Source organism: Lissotriton vulgaris, chromosome 6 (assembly GCF_964263255.1).
Source record: "Lissotriton vulgaris chromosome 6, aLisVul1.2, whole genome shotgun sequence".
NCBI classification, from domain to species: Eukaryota; Metazoa; Chordata; class Amphibia; order Caudata; family Salamandridae; genus Lissotriton; species Lissotriton vulgaris.
In genome coordinates, this window is record NC_141694.1 from 654,540,987 (window position 1) to 654,568,947 (window position 27,961).

Here is a 27,961-nt window from a genome sequence, read left to right on the forward strand (position 1 = left end):
ATTACAGGCCGCACAAAAACTATGTCTAGAATGATTGAATATAATGCCTTTCATAGTAATGCTATACTTTGTGTAGTCCAATGCTTGAAAGCATACGAGGAGTGTACTCGTTCCTTGAGACCGACTGGGGTTACGCAACTTTTAATTGCAGTACAGAAACCATTTAAACCGGTGTCCTCTGCCACTATTGCCAGATGGCTTAAATTTATCATGAAAGAGTCGGGTGTTGATGTTCAACTGTTTGGGGCGCACTCTGTGAGGGGTGCTATGGCTTCCAAGTCATATTTGTTAGGAGCGAATATTCAGGATATTATGCATTGTGCTGATTGGTCCTCTGAGTCGACATTCAAACAAGTCTACTATAAGCCGGTGGGAGATATTACTTCTGTTGTATTTGATTCAGCGTTAAACTAGCATAATCTGAAGCCTCCGGTCCTGTAATAGAATCAAAAATTAGCTAGCATTCGCGCCAAGAATTTTCAATTCTATTAAGGACACGGAGGCGAGGATTATCCCACCCGGCTATGTCATGTTATGATCATGCTTTCCCACCCGTTGTTATGATTTATTCTGTTTATACAGGCATTACGGGTTCTTTATCTTTGTTCTAGGTTCTGACAAGAAAAAGGAGTGACGTCTCTTCTATTGAAGATTGTAGTTGGAACGCTGTTCCCCACTATCTCATGTTGGAGATATTCTGCAGTTGGAAGTGATTCCGTGTTATTCCATGTTGGAGTTTCTATAAGACTTTATATCGAACTTATGCTGCATGTTCGTGCAAAGAAAGAGGATGCTGGGACTGTTACCAGGGCTCTTGTAGGGCTAAGGAGGCGTGGCTTGGGCCAAGCATCATGGTTAATGTAGTTTAACTTTAACAAACTGTATGTTTATTGGCTGCTGTGAGTTTACAGTAAATGAAAGAGAAGCATAATCCTTGCCTCCGTGTCCTTAATAGAATTGAAAATTCTTGGCGCGAATGCTAGCTAATTTTTGATTTTTCAGCTGCTGCCCGCTCGCGCCACGGGAGGCAGCCTCGATCCTGATGAGTTGCAAAAGTGAAAGTTTGGCGCCTTGCGGCGTGCTGATTCTCAAGCCAATCACAACAGTGTTGCAAGCAGTCAGTTCAGAGCCCAGCCCCCAAGAAGTCTGCCAAGCAGCGCAAGCTGCCTTTTATCCGTGCCACTAACACTAGTGTTATTCCAATAGTGACACCACTCGGGCAACAGTGCTTGATAGTCATAGGCGCTTATATGCGTGACTTCGCATTTCAGTGCGGTGATGCGGACCACCGCACTGAAATGTGTTAGTCTAACGCCTGATTTGTGATACTTGGCAGGGCGGCAACAATACAGAAGTGGAAGGCAACATTAATGTGGGTCATTGGGCACTGAAGAGAATAGATCGCCTGGAGTGGAGGAGCTAGGCCTATTGCAGACAATGGTTCAATAATTTGAGAGACCAGCCGTGAAATGTGCACAGACCATCACGTTGGTGTCTCATCTGGAGAAACGCAGCAGTGCTCCAGACGATTAGGCTAGGGAAGCTACTGAGTACAACAGAGTATCAAATGGGTTTCTGTTTGGAGAACTAACATTTCACATGTGTAAACTTCCTCCCTTCATTCATGTAAGCTGAATCTGCAACTTGTATATATGTAACCAATAGTATCTGTAGTAAACTTTGGTACTTACTACCATTCTTATGTGAATTTAGAGTTTTTCTATTCAAATCTTTTATGTAACTCACTTACTCCGAAGTCCTTATCTAATGTAACTGGCCCTTTTGTTAAGCGCTCTGACACCTTCCGGTAAAGTTCGCGCTATATAAAATCGCATTAAATAATATAATAAAAAAATTAAAAAATACCAAAGTCGTCTGGGGGTGTGTAACGGTTGTAGGTCACGTGAAGTAAGGTGAGCCTCTCTAACACACTCCTTGCAGTCTCTATTAGCACAAGTCTATCGTCTGTTTTTAGCTCCCGTTAGCTCGACGATTGGGCGGTAGCTGCGTCTACGTCAGCGCGTCACGCAGCGTCAATGTCCGAACTGCCGCGTTCACGTTCTGCGCTCATCTACTGCTGTTAGCGGCGAGGTTTCCGGCGGTTTGAATCCGGTCGGCGCTACTGAAGCTCGAGCCGAGCGGCTGCAAGCTTTAGGCCTTTGAGAGCCCGCGTCTCTGCAGCCACCGATATGTCCCGCTATACCCGCCCCCCCAACACCTCGCTCTTCGTGCGCAACGTAGAGGACGGTACCAGGTGAGGAAGAGTTAAGGGCTGGGGGGTGGGGCGGGAGGGATGGTAGGCCTCGCAGAGGTAGACTGTCGGTCCTACGCGCGCTGGAAAATGGCGAGTCTGCGACTCCGCCCCTCTGTGGAAAGGCGGAGCATAGGTTGTTATAGCGTCTTTGGCGGCACAATGGTTTGTCAAAGATGCTCAATGTGCTAATAAATAGTTTGTTGCTAAGGCGATTTTTGAACGTACGGTTGTCTGCCTATGCCTAGCATATTCGTGTCGTGATAAGGGTTTCGCCAAATAGGTCTGCATTTTGAACTAGTGAATTTTGAGTCGGCCGTTCGGATATTTTTGTTTCACTGGAAATACTTCGTATAGCGGCCTTCGAGGCACTACCCACATTGTATGTAATGGCTGGTGTTTCCCTGGTTACTTATCGGTGCTCTTCATTATCCCTAGTCCAGTATTCCTTGTCCTATGATGTATATTTGAAATGAACTCGCTACAGGCGGGGAGGGGGTGGAAGGTAGTGAAGTTGTAAATCTACCCACCCTTTGGGAGCTATAGGTATTAACTTATCCAGTGAGCTTGCTGACCAGCCGCGGTTCGTGGTCTTCCCTCGTGGTCGTATGTCGTCGAGCCATTAGACACATCCAGCTCCTTGTCTTCCCTTACCCTCCTCCTCAGGTATATTAATTTATGCCCGGGTTTTGGGAAGTGTGATTAGGAAAGGATTCCCTGAGGTTTTGCGATTATGAAGAGCAGGAGTTAATAATTTTCAAGGATGGGAACACGTATGCAAACACTCCCAGAATTGGCGAAGTTGTAGAAGAGGAGTTGCTATTTTCTTTAAAAAATGAAAAGCAATATTTTTCAGCGAAGAGCACAACAAGTCTAGAGTTCTGGAAAGGCATCATAACATGTACGCATGTGTGATAGGTACTGAAGAACATGCTGAATCCCTTGGCGTACACACAAGAATTCATTCATCTTTTCCAGGAGCACTCTTAGGCCCTTTTTTGAATTCCTAAATTTGTGTTCCTGCAATGTGGTAAACTTGAAAATATAGATCCGCAGATGCTTTGAGAACTAGTCTTGTTTCTATAACTGTTCTTATTTTTTTAAATCGTCCAAAAGTTACCAGTACTACATAAATGACCCGAAGGCGGTTAACTTTGAATGTCAATGTATTTTAAAATAGCGTCCTCATATCCTAGACCTAGAGCCTGTTGGACACAAGCCTAGTAGATCCCTCTGCAGGGGGTGACTATTGCCCACATACTGTTTTCAGTTTTCCTGAGTCTGCTTGCCAAAACCTTCCTCTGTATCCAGTGATCTGTCCTTGCAGCACACGCCCTTGGTGCCACAGGACACTGACTTTATCCTGCAGCCTAGTCTTGCTCTGTGGACTCTGTTATTGACCTTTAGCAGCATTTTGCTGCCATCCCCTTATACCACAGGGTATGTTATTGAGCACCAAAGGGTAAATCTTTTTCTTGTGGCTTTTAAGTGTTTACAAAGCTTTTGCCACTGTTTTGTAAGTGTTTACCTGTGTTATAGTAAAATGGCAGCATTACATTTATTACATAGGCTTTTTGATACTACCATTGTTTAGTGTGAGCATGACCACGTGGATGTCTGTTTTGAGATGCCTTTGGGTAAGGTCACAGCATTATACTGGCCTTTAAGTGTTAATGATTATTCTCTGGTATCTTGTTTTGATGCTTCATAAGTGATATTTCCTGGTGCTAAAATGCAGGTATCGCCATAATTAAAAACACACTTTACACTCCTTAGTTGCTCAGGCTTCTCCGAGTAGCTTGATAGTTACTGCTATGATTAATTTCAGTAATCCCCATTACTCTTAGTCCTACTCGTCCTCGACCCAGTCATCACTCATGAGGTATCCCACAAGACAGGAAACAGTTTTAGGCTCCACCCCCTCCTGCCAGGTGCTATATCACTCCTAACCACCAGAAGCACATCCTGACACACCAAGCAACAAAGGCCTGGACAGGGGGGGGAGGGTGGGAAGTATGACTGGGTCGAGGACGAGTAGGACTGGGAGTAATGGGATTACCGAAAGTAATCATAGCATTACCTCTACGTCCCTCGTCCTTAACCCAGTCATCACTCATGAGGCATACCAAAGCAACGCCCAACAAGGCCTTTGGCACACCCAACGCAGCAAACACAGACCAGACACAAAGGAGTGCAGCAAGTGAAAGTGAGTATCTCCGTAAAGAATCCAACTTGCTACACTTTCAGAAATTACTTAAAACTCTCCTGTTTAAAGAAGCATTAAACATAGGCTAACTCCTTGATGATCCGTGCTGTCCATCTACTCAGCTAGTTGTTTCCTCTCCCCTGGTTCCAAGCGCTAAGGGACCTGTTGGCGATTTGGCGCTACATAAATCCCAGTTAACATAACCTAACATAAAACACACAGACTCAGAGCGGGGGGGGGCAACCCCCACAGCTTGCAACACCCCACGACCAAAATTGGTCCGGTCAGAAAGGGCACAATTCAACCGGTAGTGTCTCACAAAAGTGGACTCGGAGGCCCAAGTCCCCGCCCGACAGATTTCATCAAGAGAAACACCAAAGCAGCCCACGAGGCAGACACGCCCGAGTGGAACGCGCCGGAACCCCAGCCGGACAAGGCAAACCAGCACAAAGATAAGCCAGAGTGATGACCGCCTTAATCCAGCGACCCAAAGTAAGCTGGGAGGCAGCTTTACACCTACCAGCTACCAGCTAAACCAACAAGCCATCCGAAGCTTGAAAAGAATCTGGATCCCGGAAGGCACGGATAGCAGACCATTGACCCCGCAAGGTAGACAAAGCAAAGCGCTTCTGAAAGCCATCCAGAAAAAAACTGAAGAACAGAAGACGCAGGGCAAGAGGTAGGAGACAGATCAAAGGAGCAACACCACCCAGAAAAAGACCAGTGCTTCGAATAAGAAGCCACGGTAGACTGCCTACGAGAGGCCTGCATCACAGAAATAATGTGGTCGGGCAGACCACAGACCCCAAGAGACAACCGTTCAACCTCCAGACCGCCAAGGAGAGAGGAACCAGAACTGAGGGAGACGGGGATCTCCGAGGCGAGGGGTAGTGGAGTCTAAGGAGGACCCACCGCTAGACCCAGCAACCGAGGAAACAAAGACCTCCTCGGCCAGTGAAGAACAGCCAGCATCCGAGCCCCCTCCCGCTGAACCTTCAGCAAGAAGGCAGTGTTAGACCTGTCTGGCTTTTTGCGTAGTCCCTCCAATTTATTTATTTTGTCCCCTTTTTGCCCCTCATACCCTTAATAATTTTTGTCCACTGACTTTTTCTAGGTGTTGGCCATGTGGATAGGTGTTCTTTTTCCCCTCATAGTTTTTCGCCTCAGGCCTAGAGGCCTGTTCTGTCAGGAAACTGCTGTAATTCACAAAATGGAGGGCCCTAACTGTTTCCAACTGCCACATCTTAGACTGCCCCATAGGATAACCTTAGGCTTTCCAGAACCTTCTGGACCCTACTGGACTCTGTGGGGGTTGTCTATAAAAGGGCAGGGGTTGGTCAGCCATTTTGTCTTGCAGTGAGCCTGGACAGGAGCAAGGTGACTAGTGAGAAGGAGCGCGTGCTGGAGTAGGGAGAGACTGGTCAAAAGGGCAGCTTTCCCCTGCAGATCGACGGGCCCTCTTGCTGGCCTTCCTAGCCCTGTACCTATAGAGGAAGCGCTTGACCAAAGGACTGAATCCTGATTGCTTGAAGTCCTCAACACAGTGAGAAAAGGGGTGCTGAATTGGTCTCTGGCGTGTCACCGCCTTCGTGAGGAAGCAGATTCCCCCTCCCTGTGAAGAGGAACTCTCCATCTGGGTGCCGAATTGGACCCCCCCCCCCTCCTCACAGCAGCGTGGCGCTAACTCTAACTGTTAGCAAGGTGGGAGAGAGCTTACTTCGCGATTCGGAGCGCCCGTCAGGAAGGCTGCCGTGACGCGTGGAGAGAATTGCAGCGCTGGGGAAGTCCTGACATCGGAAGATCAGCTGCTGGCTGGGAGCTGGAGAATACCCCGGAAGAGGTCGGCAGGAGGCGGGGCCCAGTAGCGAAGCTCGGTGGAAGGCGGCCCCATGGGGGAGGAGCTGCTGAGAGTCGCCGAGGGACGTGAGGAGGTTTGCCGGCACCAGAGTGCGCCGTGAGGTAACGGTACCTCGCCCCTTTGTGACGAAGCGCCAGGGGCGGCCGAGCGCGCCAGCAGCGCGCCTGCTTTCCCAGACAGCGTGGGAAGAGTGGGGAATCTTCGCGAGAGCTGCCGGCCTAGTGGCTTCACAACCGGAAGGTCGGGAAGGAGTCTGACTCAGACGTCTGACTGAATTAAGTAAGCCGGGTAGGTGGGGAAGGCGGGGAATTAGTCCGGTGAGGCGGACTTCACTGATTGTGGAGGTAGAACAACATCCAACTTGGAAAAGAGACCACACCTTCATCGGGTTCAGTACAAGACTATAAAACCTACAGATAAAAGGGTTGGGTACCATATTGTGTTTTAGTTTCTCCATTGACCCCCTCACGCCCTGGGAGTAACGGGAAGAGTCCTGTGGGGATTCAACAGAAACGAGTGATCCTGGACAAGTGTGTGAGCTCAAGCTAATGTAAAGGAGGGGCTCGGGATAGTAATACTGTTTATGTTCACGTGCTCTGCACCAGGCTTAGTTGGAGTGAGACCTTCTGTCCTTGCAAACTGAGTAAGGGTTTAACGCCTGGTGGGACCAGTTAGGAGATTGCAACCCTAAGCCTCTTGTAAGTTAATGGTGCCCTCCGCTGTACTGTAATTGAAACGTATGGTATTATAAACTTAACCTGTAGCAACAGAATAATTCCTGTGAAGGGAGTGAAGGAATCTTTGAGAAGCGGAATTGTTGCACTTTATCAATTGAAAGACAAAAAGGAGTTACTTGCTAAATGTGATAAAGTAATAAGATTAAGAGTGCTGAAATGTATTGAACTGTAATTTTTTAAGACAAAAGTGCAAAGATATATTTTTATAAAGCAGTGCTTTTTTTCCACATTTTGGTGTAGCGTTATTTTTGTGTGCTATTGCGTGGTTTTACTATTGGGTGGTTTGCAACCTTCACACTTGTGCCTCTGAAATGCATGTCTTGCCCTAGGCCAGGCTACCCTAGGTGACCTGGCATTCCAGGTTCTAACAGATTGGTGCCTAGCGGTGGAATACTGACTTGGTTGCAGCTACTCAATAGTAATTCAACGTAATACACTAAACCTACACCAGGAGTTTTCTCCTTGCGGCCCTCCTAATTTGTCTTTTTATTTTTCCAAATTTGTTCCTGGTGGTGGGTGGAGGTAGCTTTAGGTTGCCCTTGCAACTCTACAATTTCTGGTGGGTGTAGTCTAGGTTTGCCTATCTCAAAATGGAGTTTGCCTTGGAAAACCTAGAGGTCTATTCTGTGGCTCAGCTGAAAGTGTTCTGCCAGCAAATGGGGGTATTTTTCAAGCCTGGTGCCAGGAAGGGGGAGCTCCAGACCAGTCTTAGGGCTTGGGTGGAGGCACACCAAGAAAGGAAGGAGGAGGATGAAGGGGTAGACCAGGACACGGTGGGGGAGATAGATGGGTTATTTCACTCTGAGGGGGAAAACTTACTCCCAGGACCAGTGTCCTACTCCAGAAGAGGCAGTAGCGCCTCTGGGGGAAGCTTAACTGAAGCCGAGCTCACTGATAGGAGCGAGAAAAGACAGTTGAGATGGGAGTTGGCTAAGTTGGAGCAGGAGAAGGAGGAGAGGAGGATGGCCCATGAGTTCAGGCTGAAGGAATTAGAACTTAGAAGCCTGCAACGGGGGTCCTCTCCTGAAATGAATGGTGGCAGCGAGACAAAGGAGACAACCAGGGAGTCCAGACCCTATTTGCCGAAAGACCTTATAGCTAGCTTCAGTCAGGGGGATGACATAGCTAAGTGGCTGGTTGCTTATGAGGTCTCCCTAAGAGCCCATGGGGTGCAGGAAAAGCACTGGGGGGGTGGTTTGTATAAATACATGCCTCCTGCTGGTCGGGACACCTTGCTGGCCCTGGAACCAGAGGAACAAACCAACTACCCCACCATGAAGCTGGCGTTGTTAAGAAAGTTTGGGCTTACCCCAGAAAGGTACCGTCAGAAATTCAGGGGGAGCCACAAATTAAGCACCCAGAACTGGGTGGACTTCCTTGACTACGCCAGAAAGGCCTTAGAGGGTTGGGTCAAGGGCAGTGAGGTGAAAGATTATGAGGGGCTGTACGACCTATTTTTGAAAGAACGCCTCCTCGAGAAATATTTTCCCGAGCTGCGCCAACACCTGGTGGATTGCAAGCTGACCAATCCCCGGAAGCTTGCAGAGGAGGCGGACATCTGGGCAAGTACTCGGGTGTCCTCAAAGGGGACTGGAGGGGATTCTCAAAAAGCCGGACAGGGCGCCCCCCAGAAGAAGGAGGGGGGAGAGAAAAAGGAGTTCTCTAAAGGTCCCCAGATAATTTCCAAGGAAAGGGAGCAGGTTTCACCCCTAGGGCAAACCCGCCCAGAAACCCTAATCCTGGCCAAAGCCAGCAGCCAAGGGTTCTCCACTGTTTTGAATGTGGTGGTGTTGGACATTATAAGGGGGGATGTCAGATGCCCAAAGAGACCACCCCCTCCCACCGGAGGAAAGTCACCAGGAGTAGCTAGTGTAGCACTCGGGGAGGAGTTGCCCTTAGATAAGGGGGGTGAGTGGGCGGGTGTCACCTTAGTGTCCCTGGGAGAGCGGGAGATGGTTCCAAAGATCCAGGTGCCCCCAAATACTACAAAGTATGGGCAATGGGTCACCATCAATGGCCAGAGAGGGGAGGCTCTGAGAGATACAGGAGCCAGTATGACTATGGTGAGAAGTCAACTGGTGTCTCCAGAGCAGGTTGTTCCTAATGTACTCCACCCCGCCGCGATGGCTGACGGCAGAATGGGCCACTATCCAGTGGCTGAGGTTCCCTTTGAGTGGGAGGGGGTTGCAGGTTCACTTCGAGTTGCCGTAAGCCCTGCCGTGCCAGACGATTGTCTGTTGGGGAATGACATGGAACACAATACTTGGAGAGAGGTGGAATACCGGACGCATTCTGCGATGCTGGGTACACCTGACTGGGCCTGTGCAAGCACACAGTCTGCGACTGCCCGGAGAGGGAGTTCGCCTGGGTTGGAGCCTGGAGCAATGGCCCAACCCGCTGCTAAAAAGGGACAGACCCGGAGACAGGGAGAGCCTGCTCCGGCTTCCACACCCCATGTGACAGATCGGCCACCTGCGGTGGTGGACCAGGAGTCCGTGGAGGGGGAAGTAGACTCCCTGGAGGATTTACCCATCCCTGCTGAGTGGCATGTGGAGGGAGGTCCTACCAGAGAGGAATTCTGTAAGGGGCAGAGGGAGTGCCCCACCCTTGAGGGACTGAGGCGACAGGCTGAAGCCCAAGCAGCAGGTGATGTTACAGGACACTACCATATTTACTGGGAGGATGGACTCCTCTACAGTGAACCCAAGGTACCCTTGCCTGGTTCATCAAGGGCCTTGGTAGTCCCGCAACAATACCGAGCCTTTCTTTTGGAACTGGCTCATGCCATACCCCTGGCAGGACACTTAGGCCAGGACAAGACCTTTGCACAGCTTGCCCTCCACTTTTACTGGCCTCAGATGAAAGTGGCGTCCAACACTTACTGTCGGACATGTGTAACCTGCCAGGCCAGTGGGAAAACAGGGGTGAAGCTAAAGGCTCCCCTGGAACCACTTCCAGTCGTTAGCACACCCTTTGAGAGGGTGGGCATCGACATTGTAGGGCCTTTAGATCCACCAACAACAGCTGGTCACAGGTTTATCCTGGTTCTGGTGGATCATGCCACACGGTACCCAGAGGCAATTCCTCTGAGGACAGTCACTGCACCTGTAGTGGCGAGAGCCCTAATGGGGATCTTTACCCGAGTGGGATTTCCCAAGGAAGTTGTGTCCGACAGGGGGACCAACTTCATGTCAGCTTACATGCGGGCAATGTGGAAGGAGTTTGGAGTGACCTACCGGTTCACCACTCCTTATTACCCCCAGTCGAATGGACTGGTTGAGAGGTTTAATAAGACCTTGAAGGGCATGATCAGAAGTCTGCCCGAAAGCCTGCGGAGGAAATGGGACGTCCTCCTACCCTGTTTGCTCTTTTCCTACAGGGAAGTGCCACAGAAGGGAGTGGGCTTCAGCCCCTTTGAACTTCTGTATGGGCACCCTGTACGCGGTCCTCTCAGCCTGGTGAAGGATGGTTGGGAGAAGTCTTCCAGGAAACCCCCCCAGGATGTGGTGAGCTATATGCTGGCCTTCAGGAGCCAAATGGCGAAGTTGTGGAAGCAAGCTTCTGACAACTTGGAGGCCAGCCAGGCAGTCATGAAGGAGTGGTATGACCACAATGCTCACCAGGTGGAATTGGAGCCTGGCCAGAAAGTGTGGGTGATGGAGCCTGGAGAGCTTAGTGCCTTCCAGGATCGCTGGACAGGCCCCTTTGAAGTGTTGGAGAAGAAGGGTAAGGCCACATACCTGGTGGACCTTAAGACCCCTCGACAGCCCCTACGGGTGCTGCATGCCAACCGTCTCAAGCCCCACCATGAGAGGCCCGATGTCATGTTGATGATGGTGACTGACGGGGAAGAGGAAGCGGAAAGCGAACCTCTCCCAGATCTATTTTCATCTCAAGAGAAGGATGGGTCAGTGGAGGGAGTGATTCTCTCTCCCACTCTAACTCCTGAGCAACGGGAGGACTGCCGCCAGATCCTGGAACAGTACTCTACGTTGTTCTCCCTTGTCCCGGGAAGGACTCACCTGTGTACCCATGATGTGGACACAGGGGACAGCCCACCAGTGAAGTCGAAGACATACCGGCTGTCCGACAAGGTGAAGGCTAGCATCCATGGAGAGGTTGCCACGGTGCTAGAGCTGGGAGTTATTGAACCTTCCAACAGCCCTTGGTCCAGTCCGGTGGTGCTCGTGCCAAAAGCCGCGCCACCAGGCACCACACCTGAACTGAGGTTCTGTGTGGATTATCAAGGACTGAACTCAGTGACAAAGACTGATGCACATCCGATCCCTAGGGCGGATGAATTAATTGACCGGCTAGGAGCTGCCCAATATCTGAGTACCTTTGACCTCACTTCAGGGTACTGGCAGATCTCCTTGACAGATGGAGCAAGGGAAAGGTCAGCCTTCTCCACGCCTGAGGGACACTTCCAGTTCTGTGTGATGCCCTTTGGGCTCAAGAACGCCCCTGCCACATTTCAGCGGCTGGTGAACCAGGTCCTCTCTGGAATGGAGAGTTTCTCTGCTGCTTACTTGGATGACATTGCCGTCTTCAGTAGCAGTTGGGAGGACCATTTGCAGCATTTGCAAGCAGTTCTCCAGGCCCTGAAACAAGCTGGATTGACAATCAAGGCCAGCAAATGCCCGATTGGACAGGGGTCGGTTGTGTACCTTGGACACTTGGTGGGTAGGGGGACTGTGCAGCCCCTGCAGGCGAAGATTGAGGCAATCATGGCCTGGGAACCCCCCAAGACACAGAATGAGGTCCGAGCTTTCCTGTGCCTCACAGGCTACTACCGTCGCTTTGTGAAGGGGTATGGCACTATTGTAGCGCCCCTCACAGAGCTCACCTCAAAGAAACAACCTCGACGGGTAGTTTGGACGGGAGCTTGTCAGCAAGCTTTTGAGAAATTGAAGCAGGCGATGTGTGCGGCACCGGTCCTGAAGGCCCCAGACTTCTCCAAGGAGTTCATTGTCCAAACAGATGCATCAGAACATGGCATTGGGGCAGTTTTATCGCAACTAAATGAAGAGGGCCTGGATCAGCCTGTAGTCTTCTTATCCAGGAGACTGCTTCCCCGGGAACAGAAGTGGAGTGCAATTGAGAGGTAAGCTTTTGCGGTGGTGTGGGCTCTGAAGAAGCTGCGGCCATACCTCTTTGGCTCGCACTTCCTGGTTCAGACTGACCACCGACCCCTTCGTTGGCTGATGCAAATGAAGGGGGAAAATCCCAAGCTGTTGAGGTGGTCCATCTCCCTACAGGGAATGGACTTCCGGGTGGAACATCGGCCTGGAGTGGACCACGCCAATGCAGACGGTCTCTCCAGATATTTCCGCCTTAGTGATGAGGACTCCCAAGGGGTTGGGTAGTTCTCCCCACTTTCAGCTGGGGGGGACGCCTGTTAGACCTGTCTGGCTTTTTGCGTAGTCCCTCCAATTTATTATTTATTTTGTCCCCTTTTTGCCCCTCATACCCTTAATAATTTTTGTCCACTGACTTTTTCTAGGTGTTGGCCATGGGGATAGGTGTTCTTTTTCACCTCAGGCCTAGAGGCCTGTTCTGTCAGGAAACTGCTGTAATTCACAAAATGGAGGGCCCTAACTGTTTCCAACTGCCACATCTTAGACTGCCCCATAGGATAACCTTAGGCTTTCCAGAACCTTCTGGACCCTACTGGACTCTGTGGGGGTTGTCTATAAAAGGGCAGGGGTTGGTCAGCCATTTTGTCTTGCAGTGAGCCTGGACAGGAGCAAGGTGACTAGTGAGAAGGAGCGCGTGCTGGAGTAGGGAGAGACTGGTCAAAAGGGCAGCTTTCCCCTGCAGATCGACGGGCCCTCTTGCTGGCCTTCCTAGCCCTGTACCTATAGTGGAAGCGCTTGACCAAAGGACTGAATCCTGATTGCTTGATGTCCTCAACACAGTGAGAAAAGGGGTGCTGAATTGGGCTCTGGCGTGTCACCGCCTTCGTGAGGAAGCAGCTTCCCCCTTCCTGTGAAGAGGAACTCTCCATCTGGGTGCCGAATTGGACCCCCGCCCCCTCCCCCCCCCTCACAGCAGCGTGGCGCTAATTCTAACGGTTAGCAAGGTGGGAGAGAGCTTACTTCGCGATTCGGAGCGCCAGTCAGGAAGGCTAATTGCAGCGCTGGGGAAGTCCTGACATCGGAAGATCAGCTGCCGGCTGGGAGCTGGAGAATACCCCGGAAGAGGTCGGCAGGAGGCGGGGCCCAGTAGCGAAGCTCGGCGGAAGGCGGCCCCCTGGGGGAGGAGCCGCTGAGAGAGTCGCTGAGGGACGTGGGGAGGTTTGCCGGCACCAGAGTGCGCCGTGAGGTAACGGTACCTCGCCCCTTTGGTGACGAAGCGCATGGGGCGGCCGAGCGAGCCAGCAGCGCGCCTGCTTTCCCAGACAGCGTGGGAAGAGTGGGGAATCTTCGCGAGAGCTGCCGGCCTAGTGGCTTCACAACCGGAAGGTCGGGAAGGAGTCTGACTCCGACGTCTGACTGAATTAAGTAAGCCGGGTAGGTGGGGAAGGCGGGGAATTAGTCCGGTGAGGCGGACTTCACTGATTGTGGAGGTAGAACAACATCCAACTTGGAAAAGAGACCACACCTTCATCGGGTTCAGTACAAGACTATAAAACCTACAGATAAAAGGGTTGGGTACCATATTGTGTTTTAGTTTCTCCATTGACCCTCTCACGCCCTGGGAGTAACGGGAAGAGTCCTGTGGGGATTCAACAGAAACGAGTGATCCTGGACAAGTGTGTGAGCTCAAGCTAATGTAAAGGAGGGGCTCGGGATAGTAATACTGTTTATGTTCACGTGCTCTGCACCAGGCTTAGTTGGAGTGAGACCTTCTGTCCTTGCAAACTGAGTAAGGGTTTAACCCCTGGTGGGACCAGTTAGGAGATTGCAACCCTAAGCCTCTTGTAAGTTAATGGTACCCTCCGCTGTACTGTAATTGAAACGTATGGTATTATAAACTTAACCTGTAGCAACAGAATAATTCCTGTGAAGGGAGTGAAGGAATCTTTGAGAAGCTGAATTGTTGCACTTTATCAATTGAAAGACAAAAAGGAGTTACTTGCTAAATGTGATAAAGTAATAAGATTAAGAGTGCTGAAATGTATTGAACTGTAATTTTTTAAGACAAAAGTGCAAAGATATATTTTTATAAAGCAGTGCTTATTTTTCCACATTTTGGTGTAGCGTTATTTTTGTGTGCTATTGCGTGGTTTTACTATTGGGTGGTTTGCAACCTTCACACTTGTGCCTCTGAAATGCATGTCTTGCCCTAGGCCAGGCTACCCTAGGTGACCTGGCATTCCAGGTTCTAACAGGCAGGAATCGGAGGAAAGGCATAAAGAAGCCAAGGAGGCCACTGGAGAGAAAGTCCGCAGGGAGCCAGACACAGGGATAGAGACAAAGGGAACCTCTGGCTCAATGAATCCGCCACCACGTTGTCCACACCCCGAATGTGCTGAGCAGAGAGGGCCAGAAGATCTCGCTCCACCCAATCCGAAATGGAGCAGGCCACCAGATTCAGGGAAGAACTGCGGGTCCCGCCCTGGTGATTGATGTAGGCCACTGTGTTGTCCGACCTCACCAGGACATGGCAACCCCTCAGATGAAGATGGAAGAAGTGAAGCGCCCTCTTCACAGCAGACAACTCCCTCCAGTTGGACGACCTGCGCGACTCCGACGGGAGCCAACAGGCCCGCACCGCCCAATGATCCAAAGTCTCACCCCAAGCGGACGCGCTGGCATCCGTGGTCCAATCCATAAGGGGGAGGCAGATGGATACACATCCCCTTGGAAAGGTGGGACGGATCCAGCCACCACTGGAGAGCAGCTACAATGTCCAGAGGCACAGGAACAGCATAGTCCAAGACAAGGAAGGGGACCCATCTCTGAACATGCCACAGCAGAGGACGCAGATGAACCCTGGCCCAGGGAACGGTGAAAACAGACGCAGCCATGTGACCCTTAACCTCCAGCCACTGCAGGAGGGGAGCTGCAGCTTGGGACAACAACTTCCTCAACAATGACTGAAGACGAAGACTCCGGGAGTCTGGCTGGAACACCTTGTCCAGCACTGAGTCGAACACGGCCCTGATGAAGGTCCTCCGGGTGGCAGGCACAAGGTGGCGCGTCGGCAAGTTGATCAAGAACCCATGATCCCTGAGCGTAGACATGGTCAAGAGAAGGTGGTGAGACATGATCTCCAGAGAAGGGGCCTGGACCATCCAGTCGTCCAGATAAGGGAACACTGACACCCCCAGGAGATGGAGCTGTGCCACAAAGGGAGCCACCACCTTTGTGAACACCCGGGGGCGGACCGAAGACCTAAAAGAAGGACCCAAAACTGCCAGTGCTGACCCTCCAGGCAGAAGTGCAGGAAACGCTGATCTCCCCCCCCCCCCCCCCCCCTTACCTCCCACCCCCCACCCTCCCACAGCCACGCGGACATGAAGATAAGCGTCCTGGAGATCGAGAGTGGAGAACACCCACCCATACTGGATCAGCGGAATCACCTTCTGTAGAGTCTCCATCTTGAACGGGATCTTCTTCACAAACCAGTTCAGACCCCGAAGGTTGATGACCGCCCGGAAACCCCCTGTGATCTTCGGCACCACAAAGATGGAGTAGACACCCATTCCCAGTTCCAACTCCGGAACAAGGACAACCGCAAGCTTGCTGACCAAAAGATGAACCCCTTCCAGCAAGGTCAGACTGTGGGAGGCATCCAGAGGAGTCTGGGTCACCACCACCCCGGTTGGGGGGGGGGGGGGGGGGGGGGCAGGAACTCTATCCGGTAACCCAGAGACAAAACATCCAGGACCCATTTGTCGGAGGTCGTCAAACGCCAAGGACGAAGAATTAGGCGAAGTCTCCCACCAACCACAGGTGGACCACCAGCGAGAACGACCCTCACGGACGGCATAGTCAGGAACGCTGCGGGCCAGATCCAGCACCCTGCTGGGACTTCTTCTGAAACTTCAGTGGAAAGAACCGGCCAGTGCCACGCTGACTCCTGAAGGAATGACCTTGCAGCGGAGAAGGAGGAACCCCCCACGGGACGGAAGCTCACGAAAAGAAATGGAGTGCTTGCGCTCCTTAAAGACCATATGCAGCTTCTCCTCAAGAGTCACCAAACAGATGGGTACCAGTGAAAGGCAGCCTCAAAGCCATTGAACGTTGAGCCGTGTCAGTCTTCCAATCCTGCAGCAACAGGTTCCGATGGGCAGCAATAGAGGAACCACAGGACATAGCAGAAGCTCTCGCTGAATCAAAGGCGATGTCCGAAAGGAATTCCGCTTGGCGCTCCATGGACTCCAGCAAGTCCGGACAGCGGCCACCCTCCTGCTTTGCAGAAAACAGGGACTTGAAATCAGACAGCAAAGACTGTGCAACATAGGCCCCATAAACACCAGATCGAATAGCAAGGTAAGAGGCAGCATAACACTTCTTTAAATCTGAATCGATCTTCTTATCCACGCCGTCCCTCAGAATGTAATCATCCGCTATGGAAGGACGCCCCACAAGACTGGCCACAACGGAGTCCACCGGGACAGAATCAGGCAAGGAGTCCACCATATCCAGCAATGGATAAAGCTTGGACATAAACCTGGGCATTGAGATGTGATCCGGGTCCTTCCATTCCTTCAGCAGGACATCCGACACAAAAGGGTGCACCGGCAGAGAAGAGGCAACAGGTTTCCTAAACTGCGGCAAGAGCGAATCTTGAGAAGTGCTGGGTGCAGAATAATCTGGAAAGCCCGTATTCACCTGAACATGGGAAAGGAGATCAGGCAAAAGATCTCTGGAAATGTATTTGCCCTGAAGCTCAACAACAGCGAGAGAAGACTCATCAGAATCATCAGAGGAGGAAATGTCCGAGTAAAAGGCAGCAGCACCAGAATGACCACCAACATCCTTCTTGCTCGCCTTCATAGCAGACAGCCTCTCCAGGATAAGGCGCTTAATCCTATCATCATCCACCTTGGCACGTTTAACAGGAGAAGCAGAGTCCCCACTGGTCTCAGGGGAAGAGGAAGGCACAGGTGAAGAATGCTTCCTCTTGTGATGTTTGCCCATAACAAACAAAGAACAGCAGCAGTAGAACAAACCAGCAGTAACAGAAAAACTCCCGCCCAGAACAGTCAAATAGCGAAGGAACCGAAGAGCACGAAAGAAATTCAAAAATGACCAATCCCTATGCCTGAAACTCTCCAGTGGCCAACCAACCAGCTGCTGAGAGTAAATTGAGCCGCCGGCCAATGACCACGGAGGCCGCAGCGAAGTGAAGCGAGAGGAAGGGGCATAACCAACAGGAAAACCCCACGGACAAACTCCAACGCATGTCGGCTGAAAAGGGCGCCGCCGCATGAATACAGCGCCCAATGCAACTACAGGCGTGCCCAGAGCCCACCCAGGCGTCCAGCGAAGGAGACCGCCGGCATCCGAGGGAAGAATACCGCCTGGGGAGAAAAACTGACAAAAGCGTGCCCAAAAACGGCCAAGCACTAAGCCATCAACAGCCAACTCCCCCCAGCACTTGCAGCAGGGCAAGAATGCATCCACATCTGCACACTCAACAGCACAACCGGCATCCACGAGACAGGAACAGAGAGACCAGCGGAGCCACGCAACACAGGTCTCTCGAGCCCAGGAGGAGACAGGGAAGCCCAGCAGCCGAACTCCACAGAATCCCACGACGGTCCACGGGAGCCCCCAAAGCCCAGCACAGGAGGAAGCCACAGGACAAAAACTAAGTGGGTAAGTGCCCAGCACTCACCCAAGCGTCACCCATCAAGTAAACCACCGACAGGATGTGCTTGTGGTGGTTAGGAGTGATATAGCACCTGGCAGGAGGGGGGTGGAGCCTAAAAGCGTTTCCTGTTTTGTTTCCTGTCTTGTGGGATACCTCATGAGTGATGACTGGGTCGAGGACGAGGGACCTATAGGTAATGGTAGCTCTCCAGCTACCATCAGTAGCTCGCCTGCGTTCATCCCAACCTTTTTAAATTTGAACTTTTTTGCTTAGTTAAAGAGATGAATCAAGAGCGAAAACTCAGTATTAATACTTTTGTGCCAGTGGCACTGGAGCTGTGGCTGGCATGTATTACTAACTTATAGGCATTCCAAACTGACAAAGCCTTTTTATTTAAATTGCTGTTGGCAACCCTCCTGATGCACTGAGGAGATCACTGCTGGTAATCTTGGGCATGGTCACACGTGTAATCTTGTATGATGTGGTCACTATTACAAAACGAATAATAGTAGTTTACAATGATATTTAACATAAGGTGCTCTTATTACACTAAAGGTTGGAGACCCTAACCGTTTTGAAGGAAGCACAGATAGTTGCTGCCTTACGCACTTCATATTGATGGAGCGTAAAGCTGCTTGAATTTTATTGCAAACTTCAGTGTTACATTTACCATACCATGAAGGTCAGGTGAGTTATTGGATACTGAAGTTTAACCTCATGCGCGCTAGCGGAATTCCGCTCCTGCGCTGAGATTTTTTAAAACGCATGTTACGTGACGAGCTGGGCTCGTCATCAGCGTGCAAGGAGGCTACGCCATGACGAGCCCAGCTCGTCATCAGCGTGGAAGGGGTTAACAGACTCTTGTTTTGAGTTTCCTGCAATTTGCCAGTGTGTGTGTATTCTGCGGGGTACTCGTACATCACGCACCAGCGACCACCACCACCTTGTTTCTGGAATTAATGGAGGAGGCCTCTTGGACACCCTTAAAGAATGTGGGGGGGGGGCACACAGACTCATGCACTTGCTTGCTGAAAGCAGAGCAAGTGTCTATTTCACTGTCCGTTCTGAAGCGAGCAGGGACACATAATGAATACTATCCTGCCTGGGGGCTACATCGATAGGAGGAAGAAAAACTTGTTTTTAAATTGCGCTAAAAAGAGTCGCACGTGAGCAAAACAGAGACTGCGTTTACTGTACGTGCAGAAATTATGAATACAGGTAATTAATTGCAATTTACACGGAGGCTGGCATTATGCATTATTCCTATAAGGCAGTCCAAGCAGCCGCCTAATTATTCCATTAGGAATAATGCATAATACAGCCTACGTTCTTGTAATTAAATCACATGAAATCCATTTATAGATCACGATAATTCAACAAAGGGCGAATACATTCTTATTTTTATTATGAGTATCAAAACTGTCGGAACTAAATACTCTATAATCAACATAAATAAAGCAGTTGATGAAAATGGCAAGACACGAAAATATATGAATCTATCTGATCCTACACTTCATACATACCGCATTCGTACCACAAACAGTTTACACATTCTAAAAACCGTAATAAAGAAATCTGTCAGGACCGTCCCACTGACCTATTTAAGGATTAATCCAGAAAAGGTGGTCTTATACAAAGATAAATCAGTGTCTTTGAGTAGTGTTTATCAAAGGGAATTTTTTTGTCACAATATCCTACTTAGAACCCCTCCAGGTATATCCTGTAAATCCTACCCAGCGGGATTCCTGAGAGCTGGTCGGATGCCAAGCCCCCTTTCTCCTCCACTCTGCAAACGCGACTACTAGTTCGGCTGGGTTTGATGCATACACAACCAGAGAAATTCATCCGTTGTAGTAGGTGAGCTAACTATAACTGGCTCCCCCGCAATGCACTGCTTATGACCCCTCCTATTACATCAGTCATGTATAGAATTTTTTTTTTTTTTTTTAAATCGTTATTGAGATTGTTTTATTTTTTGGGGTGTGTCTTTAAAAAAAAGTTTTTGAGTGCTGCCATATACTTATGCCCATCATCAAATGTGCTACAAACCTTGAAAGTGTATTTAGTACCAGTAAAGGCAGATTGTTTTGTGACATAACCATGAATAATCCGCAACATGCATTTTCAGCAGAGCCTGCATCTCATCCCTTACAGCATAAGCTTGAGTGAAGGCTTATATTCAGCTATTTCTGTACAAGAGTGAGTTGTCTACACCATCAACACAGTAAGTGAATAGTTAGCCTTTGTGTCTTTTCAGTTTCTAAGATTTCGGTTTTGCTACCCTACCCATCTCTGCTTCCTTGTAAACTAGTTGCACAAGGCAAGTCACAGGGATTCAAAGACATTAGGTTATCTATATTTGTATTTAGCTGACGAAATGATTTATATACTTTTCCTAGTGCATTTTTCGTTGTACAGCAAGAGAATAGGAGCTGTCTGGCGGACACAATCCAATATTCTCGACTGTCTCTAAAGAACCCCCACAGCCTCAATCCATCTTGATATATTCTTCAAAATAGGGGCACCTTAAGAGTAGAGCTGGCTCTGCATGTTTTCTTATTGCACTTCAGTTGACTTCAGCATTCCCAGATTAATATTAACGCCAAAATCAGTCTGGATATGAAAAAACTAAAAAGGCATTGTTCAAGTGTTTCCAAATAGAATTCTTTTTTTGAGTTTAAAAAGCTTTATTAAACAATATAGGCATAATAAAACATCATTACAGCAATCCTATAGTAATTGAAATACATGTAAATAATATTAAAATAAACATGTATGCAAATCAATCCCAAAAAGGGATATAGAAACTATACCAAGGAAAAAAATCCTTTAAAGGTATTTTGTTTTATGGGAAGAAAGAGAGAGAAAAAAGAGATAAGAAGAGCAGGGCAATTTGAAAAACCAATGAGTATACTAGGAACAAATAGAAGTGAAGCACTAATAATAAAGGCATAAGATATTGAAAAGGGGAGAAGGGAAAAATCAAGGAACATACCTAGAAAAAAAATGTTTGTTAAAGGTATCCATAACAAGTTATTTTTAAGTAATAACGGCACTGTGGTGGCAAAGGCACGATCGAGCCTATGATGGTGACATAAGTTCCACCAGGCATTGTATGAAATTTTTGAAGTATCCTTCCATCCAAATAGAATTCTTGATTGTGGATTTCCTAGGGCCCTGGCACACTTAATCAGCACTATTTCAACCCTTAGTATCCTATATGGCATTCCAAAAATCTGCTTGACCAATCACAATTGCCAACTCCACTGCTTCCAGAAAAGTCATCTTAAAATTCAAAGTTCAGGTTCTGATGCATAAAGCCATGAATAGTGAAGAATCTAAATAGTCAGCTCATCATCCCCTGCAAGAGAGCCGGGCACTTACTTTCCTCAGCCATCAGTCGGCTAGTCTTAAGCTCTTTCTGTTCTCACACCACTGTAGCGCGCTGGTTGACAGTCAAAAGTACCTCTCTTGCCCTCATTTCCACCACTTTGCTCCAACATGAAAATCATTTTCAAAAGTCCATAACTCATCTCAAATTGCAGGGACTATTGTAATAAATTAATAAGGCTGTCCTTGTGAATATTAGCTTCCCTTCTCTTTGACTATCTCTAAAGTTCGCTCCTAACAGCTAGGTTATCACAACTATTAAAAAAAAATCCTATGTAGCTGATTTATATCTTGGGGCCTGGTTAAGACTACGGTGCAGCAGTGCCGACTCCACTGGGCCAAAGCCGCGCAGGACCGCTGGCCATATTACGAGGTGAAAGTGTGCAACTCGTAATAAGGTCGGCGGTCCTTTGGCTGCTCCCATGGCAGTGCCTTGAAAACAGGCACCGTTATGGGAACAGACAAAAAGTTCCAGCACCACACGGGACACTGACGTCCCCTCCCCCACCCCAGTAGGGCCCACTTTGTTCATGCACCGCCAGCTTTTTCGTGGCGGAGCTCTGCCATGAAAAGTTTGGTGGCGTAAGAACTTTAAATATCTGAGCAGGACTGTCCCTGTACAGCATGGTGCGTTTTGGTCCTCATGTGCCACCACCAGGGAAAAACTGTTCTCTGGTGCAGCGGGCATTCCACCTCTGATATGACTTGTTAGTCGTAATCGGCAAAACGGTGGACTGCCACTCCTGTGCCACCGAGAGTCTGGCTGTCGCAAGATCGCCAGACTCTTATTCAGGCCATTAGATAGCTCAAACAATTCTCCACAAAACGGCATACACCTTCCCATCTGACATGTAATTTCCTCCTAGATGAGTGGGATGATATGTTTCCTGGTAACATCTACAATGTTGTTGAATACCTTTATCCGGTAAGTAGTGTGCTTTTTCTTTCTGTAACTTGCCATGTTCCTTTCATGAAGTGAAAGGAAGTTTTTTTTACTGTTCCATGTTGCTAAATTCCAAGTGATTGTGTTTTTTTTTGTCATTATGCATATTGCTGAAGCTTCAAGGGTTACTTTCCATTTTTCAGTGAGTGCAGCAATAGTTTAAAAACAAGTAACTTCTTTTGTAGAATTTCAATTCATGCTGTTAAATTTGGAGATGAAAGTATATTGTAACTGGTAAAATGTAAATAACCATCTTTTGGAATGTATATGTAGTGAGCTGAACTTCAGATTGAGCACAAAAATTTGTACAAGCAACTGAGGCAGTTTGCAAAACGTATTAATCAAGAACAGGCTAGATGAAATCAAGCCATGTTTTATTTTTGTTTTGTAATATTTAGAGATATTAGAGCAGATTGACATGGAATAGCGCTGTTTATACTTCTTTACCTTATTTCTGGAATGATTCAGGCCTGAGGATTTGCGCCGTGAGTTTGGTCGATATGGCCCAATAGTAGACGTATACGTTCCACTTGACTTCTACACTCGCCGCCCCAGAGGATTTGCTTATATCCAATATCCTTTATTTCTGTTTGTTATGTTTGCAAACATGTTGAAACTTCGTTTGTTCTAATTGAATGTATTTATTTCTTTGTCTCAGAAAATGTAAAGCAGCCCACAGTAGCTGGCAAGAGCCCCAAAGTTTGAATGAACCTGTTAGATAGAATCCAAGCATAAAGCAAGCAAGCAGGCAAGCCAAAAGACACCTTTAAAGTTCCAAGCTTCAAGGAACAAAGAGGGAGGGTGGCAAGAGATAAAAACACAAAGCTGGAAGAGGGGAAGCCAAAGACAAAGCCATCACCAGGTTGAGGCTTCGGCTTTCCGAAACTTACTCAGTTACAAAGTCAAAGCCAAGTCTGATTTGGTTGGTCTACGGCTCTTGTCCAGTCCATCTTGCAAGCCCTAAAGAGTAAAGGTCAAGCTTCCAAGATCAAGCCAAATTGAGGTAACTTGCAAGTCTGCTTTTTGTATCCTATTCAGTCTTATTTTATTGAGTTTAAATGTTGTGTAATAGATTTTCTTTAGTTGGGGTGGGGGGGGTGTTTTGTGTTTGTTCAGAAATGCAATAATCCTTAATAATGGTTAATGATGTCGGTTATATTGAAATATCAGTTCAGCAATGCCAGTTACGAACGTTTCTCCTTTCACCTTGGACCTACATGCCATGTTCTTCCCAGAAAAGTTATTTGTATGTAACCTGCATGCGTTTGGAATATGGTTTGAATTCGGAAATCAATACCCCTTTCCCTTTCGCAAGACTTCACTTTCTTAAAGTAATGAGTTTGCTCTTAAATTATCAGAACAGTCAATTTCAAGGCCCTAGAAAGAACAGCATGACATGTTGGAACAAACGTGTCTCACATAGAGTGCAGTAGTAGCATCTATGGTGCTTCTAGAATCCTCGTGCGCACATAAACTATACTTCTGATGTATGCTGTTACCTTAAGTTTTTCCTCAACTGTCAAGATCTGAATGAGGCTTTTTGTGGGCACATTTAGTGGGCTTGTATTCGGATTTAAACTTTTACTGATACGTCCTTTCTCTGTGGCATGCCCTCCTGCCAAGAGACCGAATGTGACTGCAATAGCAATGATGCAATCTGAAAACGCATATTCTACCCTGCCCTCTTTCTCTCTAATGGCCAGTCCGTATTTGTCCAATTGCCCGTTCCCAAATAGGTATAATCTTCCTACGGCCCTCTTTTTCTTCTTTGAAGGGATATGACACCTCGATTCCTGTAGAGAATCCAGAACAAGCAGACACATTTCTTTTATTTTTGCTTGTTGTATGCCACAGCCCTCAGTGTACATGCAGTATCTAATGTCAGCTGGATGGTACTTCACGGCCACTTTATTGAATAGCACAATTTCATTTAGGTGTGTGCTGTTCGTGGTTCTAGGTTTTGTCAGTAAATAAAAGTAGCCCTTGTGAAGGAAAACTCTTCTTTCATTTATATGGGTCTCTAAGCTAGTTTCACATATCAACCTCTGTCTTGTACCAGAGATACTTTTCGAACAATTTTGCTTAAGGAAAGAACCTTGCCACGGGGATCTTTGAATCAATGCTTCCATAAAGACATCAGAGGTGAATGAAGCACGCATCGACTTCAACCCCCACTGTATAGCTCTTTCCCCGGGCTGAAAGCGAGCTCCCAGAATGGGCTGTCAGACCTCAGCTGTACAACAGACACGGGCAAGGGTTCCACAGGTTGCAATAGCATTAATTCCTTTGCCCATTCCCATTCTTCCTGAAAGCATATCTTGTGAACACATCAGCATCCAGACAGTTGTTTCTTCCCAGGAAAAGTGTATTTCAGTACTTGTCTGGGTAGTTGGCACCTGCAGACTCCAGATTTCTTCTTTCACATTCCCATAGAGAAAGCATTGACCTTTGTCGCCGGACATCATATAGTTCACTGTTAATTCAGATTCCTTCCATTCTGGCTAAACACTATTCTTAAGCTATCTGGAAAGGTCCTCTCTGATTCCCATTTTTAACTCAAGGGAGTTCACTTGTTGCTCTTAACGCGATGACTTGCAGGTAAGAAAGTCATCTTTGGAAAAATATCTGAAAACATAAGTTCTGCGACGTACATGAGCACTTATGTTTCTTTATAAAGATCAGTAAGTCCCCTGCCAAAGATTTCAGGGCGTACGTATTCTCCAACACTTCTCAAACAGCGTATCCTTCTTCCAAGACAGTATATGCACTGTGATGTATATGACTCACTGAGACTTCCGATGCTGGCGTGGCAGCTTCAGAGACTTTGGACCTTCTGCAATAGAGGCCAACATAAATAGTGACGACAAAGATCCCACAAGTAGGGACTTCCTATTGGGACCTAAACACATGCTGATTTTTGTAGGTCCCAGTCCTGATCTCCTTGAAAAGAAACGTCGTTTTTTTCTCTTTCTGGCACTGAAGCAGATAAATCCTGGTTATCGTCGATAACACAGTAGCCATGTTTTAATCTGAAAAAAAAATTCAACGCAGTGCCAACTAATTATTCAGCTATGCAGTTGGTAATTCTGAAGACATTTCCTATTGCCTTTCATTTGTAAGGAGGAAATTAATATCCACGCTGATACTGTAAGAATGTTGTTCCATGCTCCTGGTGTAGAACAGATGAAAGTTCGGTTTATCAATCACATCTTCTCAAATGGTTTCTTCAAATTGAATGTTTTTGCAAAAAGATTGCCAATATTCTAAATTCACTTCTTGAATGGTAGTGAACCAGTCAAATCAAGATATGAAAGTCAAGATAATACCCTGGTTCCTGGTAAATTAACATAAAAAACACACATGGCTCTTGAAGAAGACTCCTTTTGGTATCGTGTATGAAGAAATAACTTTGTTTTAGTGTCTAGGCTCTTGAATATTTAAGTGGCCTTAATCGTAGGTCTCTTTTTGTATTAATGTTTATTATATGGCTAGCGTTTTTTAAAAATCGTGATTCCTGCACATCTAGGAGGGCATTGACCTTTCCAGCCTGCTTCCTGCAAAATCTTACACATGAAATTATACTGTTGTTCCTTACTGTCTTGAACTTCCAACGCCACATGCAAGGTACTTCAAGAATTGACTGTTCGCAATTGCTCTTTTAATTATCACAAATGCCAATGTTCATGCTTGACACTGACAGGCTTGGCTAGGTAGTGTTTCGGGGATCTTCAGAATGTGCCTCATTGTGACGAGTTGAACACTGGATGCAGGGAAATGTGCTTGTATTGAACATAGTTATCTGTCTTTTTGATCCTGTTTTATGTTTTGACCAGAGTTACTTGGCCCTTGTTCACCTTATGTTGTGCAAGTTCACAACCTGGGGTACTTGATCTCTTGTCCCCATGCCCCAAAGTAACTGATATTTTCAAATCCTCTTTCCCCAGTTAACATCTTCTGTACAAGCGCTATGCATGGCCGCTCGCTGGGTTAGCTTGCTACGCTGTTTGTTTCATATTACCCACCTTGAATTCTAAGGTCTGCAAAACTGAGACTATTCATTTAGCCGACCTGATGGAAGAAATGTAGTGGGCGTTCTCTCCACATGCAGGACTTACTTTGTATGTTACCTTAATGTCCAAGGTCAGACTTTAAAACGATTTTCCTATAAATTGCTTCTTCACCCAGGTTTGTTGTCAAGACTTAGGCCCTCATTACTAGTTAGCCATACTTTGCAACGTAGATGTCAAAGGGAAGAGAGAAAAAAGGGGGGAAGCTGAATTAAATGTAACGGCTGTTTCGAGTGCAAAGACCGACCGCTACAGGTTCCTGCTAAATGGTCAATAACTGCTTGCACCTATATTTACTAGGTGGTTTATCATGCAGCCTTTAAGTTTTGGGGGGGTGGGGGAGGGGACACCACCTGTTCTGAGCAGGTGAAAAGCATATGCGGGACTGACTGTGGATAGTAGGATTTGGAGTTGGAAGAGTGGGGCACAGTGGTTAAAAGGCACGGTTCTGTCTATTTGGAAGCATGAATACACGATTTCCTAATAAGATTCGCATGCTGTGCATATTCCACCATCTAGTGGTTGGAGTTGGATAGTTCTACTTGTTTTAGAGTAAGAACAGTATTGCGTTAACTATTTTAACTAACATTGGGCATTAGCAACTGTTTAATTATATACTGGAGTCATAAGTTAAGAGGGCATACCCAACTTTAAATATGGGTGAAGGTAATTTTTTGACAAGATTGCTTTACTGTAGACCATTCCAGTTTATAAATAAATAGGATGTGGTTTTAAAAAAAGTACTGTATTGTATTCCGTATGCAGTGACTTAAAAAAGGACGGGGAAAGTATGCTTTGCCTCAATGGAAAACTCTTGTCAAACACATAATCACCCCCCTTCCCCCGTGCATTTTACTTAATGGACATAACATGTAAATCCTGTTTCTCACACCACAATTCTTAAAACATAAAATTATTGAATGTGGATACATAACAAGGCGTGCTCACATCATTATGTATTTATAATGGTATTTAAAGGCAAAATCAGGTAAACTGGTTTCAAATAATTTCTGGTAAGCGGTGTTAAGGACACCTCTATAAAATAAATACAAAGTTAACATGTTGTGCTTAGGTAATCGACCATTGGCCAATTTGGGTAGTCAGAAATTCATACATTATCAGCATGTCACAATTGTAATATCCCAAATTAAGGATAATGTCCTTCTTTACTAAACATCCTCAGATAATTTCACTAGAGATCTGATTGCCAGACAGGGCCCTTACAATTCTTATCCACACAGATTTTTACATTGCTTTTCAACAAAACTGAATGAATGGCACACTTTTTTTCAAATACAAATTCAATTAAACTTTTGCATATAATTTTGCAAGAGGTGTTGACGTTAGGGCACCCTGTCTCCTGCCATTAGTGCCCTAGGGTAAAGACCAAACTCCCAGCCATGGAAATATATACTATTAACACTGTTTTATTCTCATTTTTGCTGGTACACAGCGGGGTGACAGTTTATTCCAGACACTACAGCACAGCAGAAAGGTCTTAGTGCCAGATATATCAAACAGTTTTACCCATTCTATGTCTCTGGGAAAATGTGTTCATACATCTGGCCCTTTGAGATTGCATACTTAAATTGCACACTCAAAGGCTTAAGGTTACTTAAGCTATTTATAACAAAGGGAACCACGTGTTTGAATATACCCATAATGCACAGTATTGCACCTCACCCGAGCAAAGTTGTGATGTTGAAAAAATAAACAAATAAACTGTTAACAGCTTGACTTAT

At 47.3% G+C, this 27,961-nt stretch overlaps 1 protein-coding gene across 1 annotated transcript in view; it reads left to right on the plus strand.

The window, feature by feature from the left end:
- The first annotated feature begins 2,026 nt into the window (after positions 1-2,026).
- Positions 2,027-27,961, plus strand: part of SRSF12 (serine and arginine rich splicing factor 12) — a 94,812-nt gene continuing 68,877 nt past the window's right edge. Inside the window, exons 1-2 of the mRNA XM_086926661.1 lie at positions 2,027-2,254; positions 22,621-22,725. Coding sequence (XP_086782787.1) covers positions 2,190-2,254; positions 22,621-22,725 — 170 coding nt within the window. The 5' untranslated portion in view covers positions 2,027-2,189. The remainder of the gene's footprint in view (positions 2,255-22,620; positions 22,726-27,961) is intronic.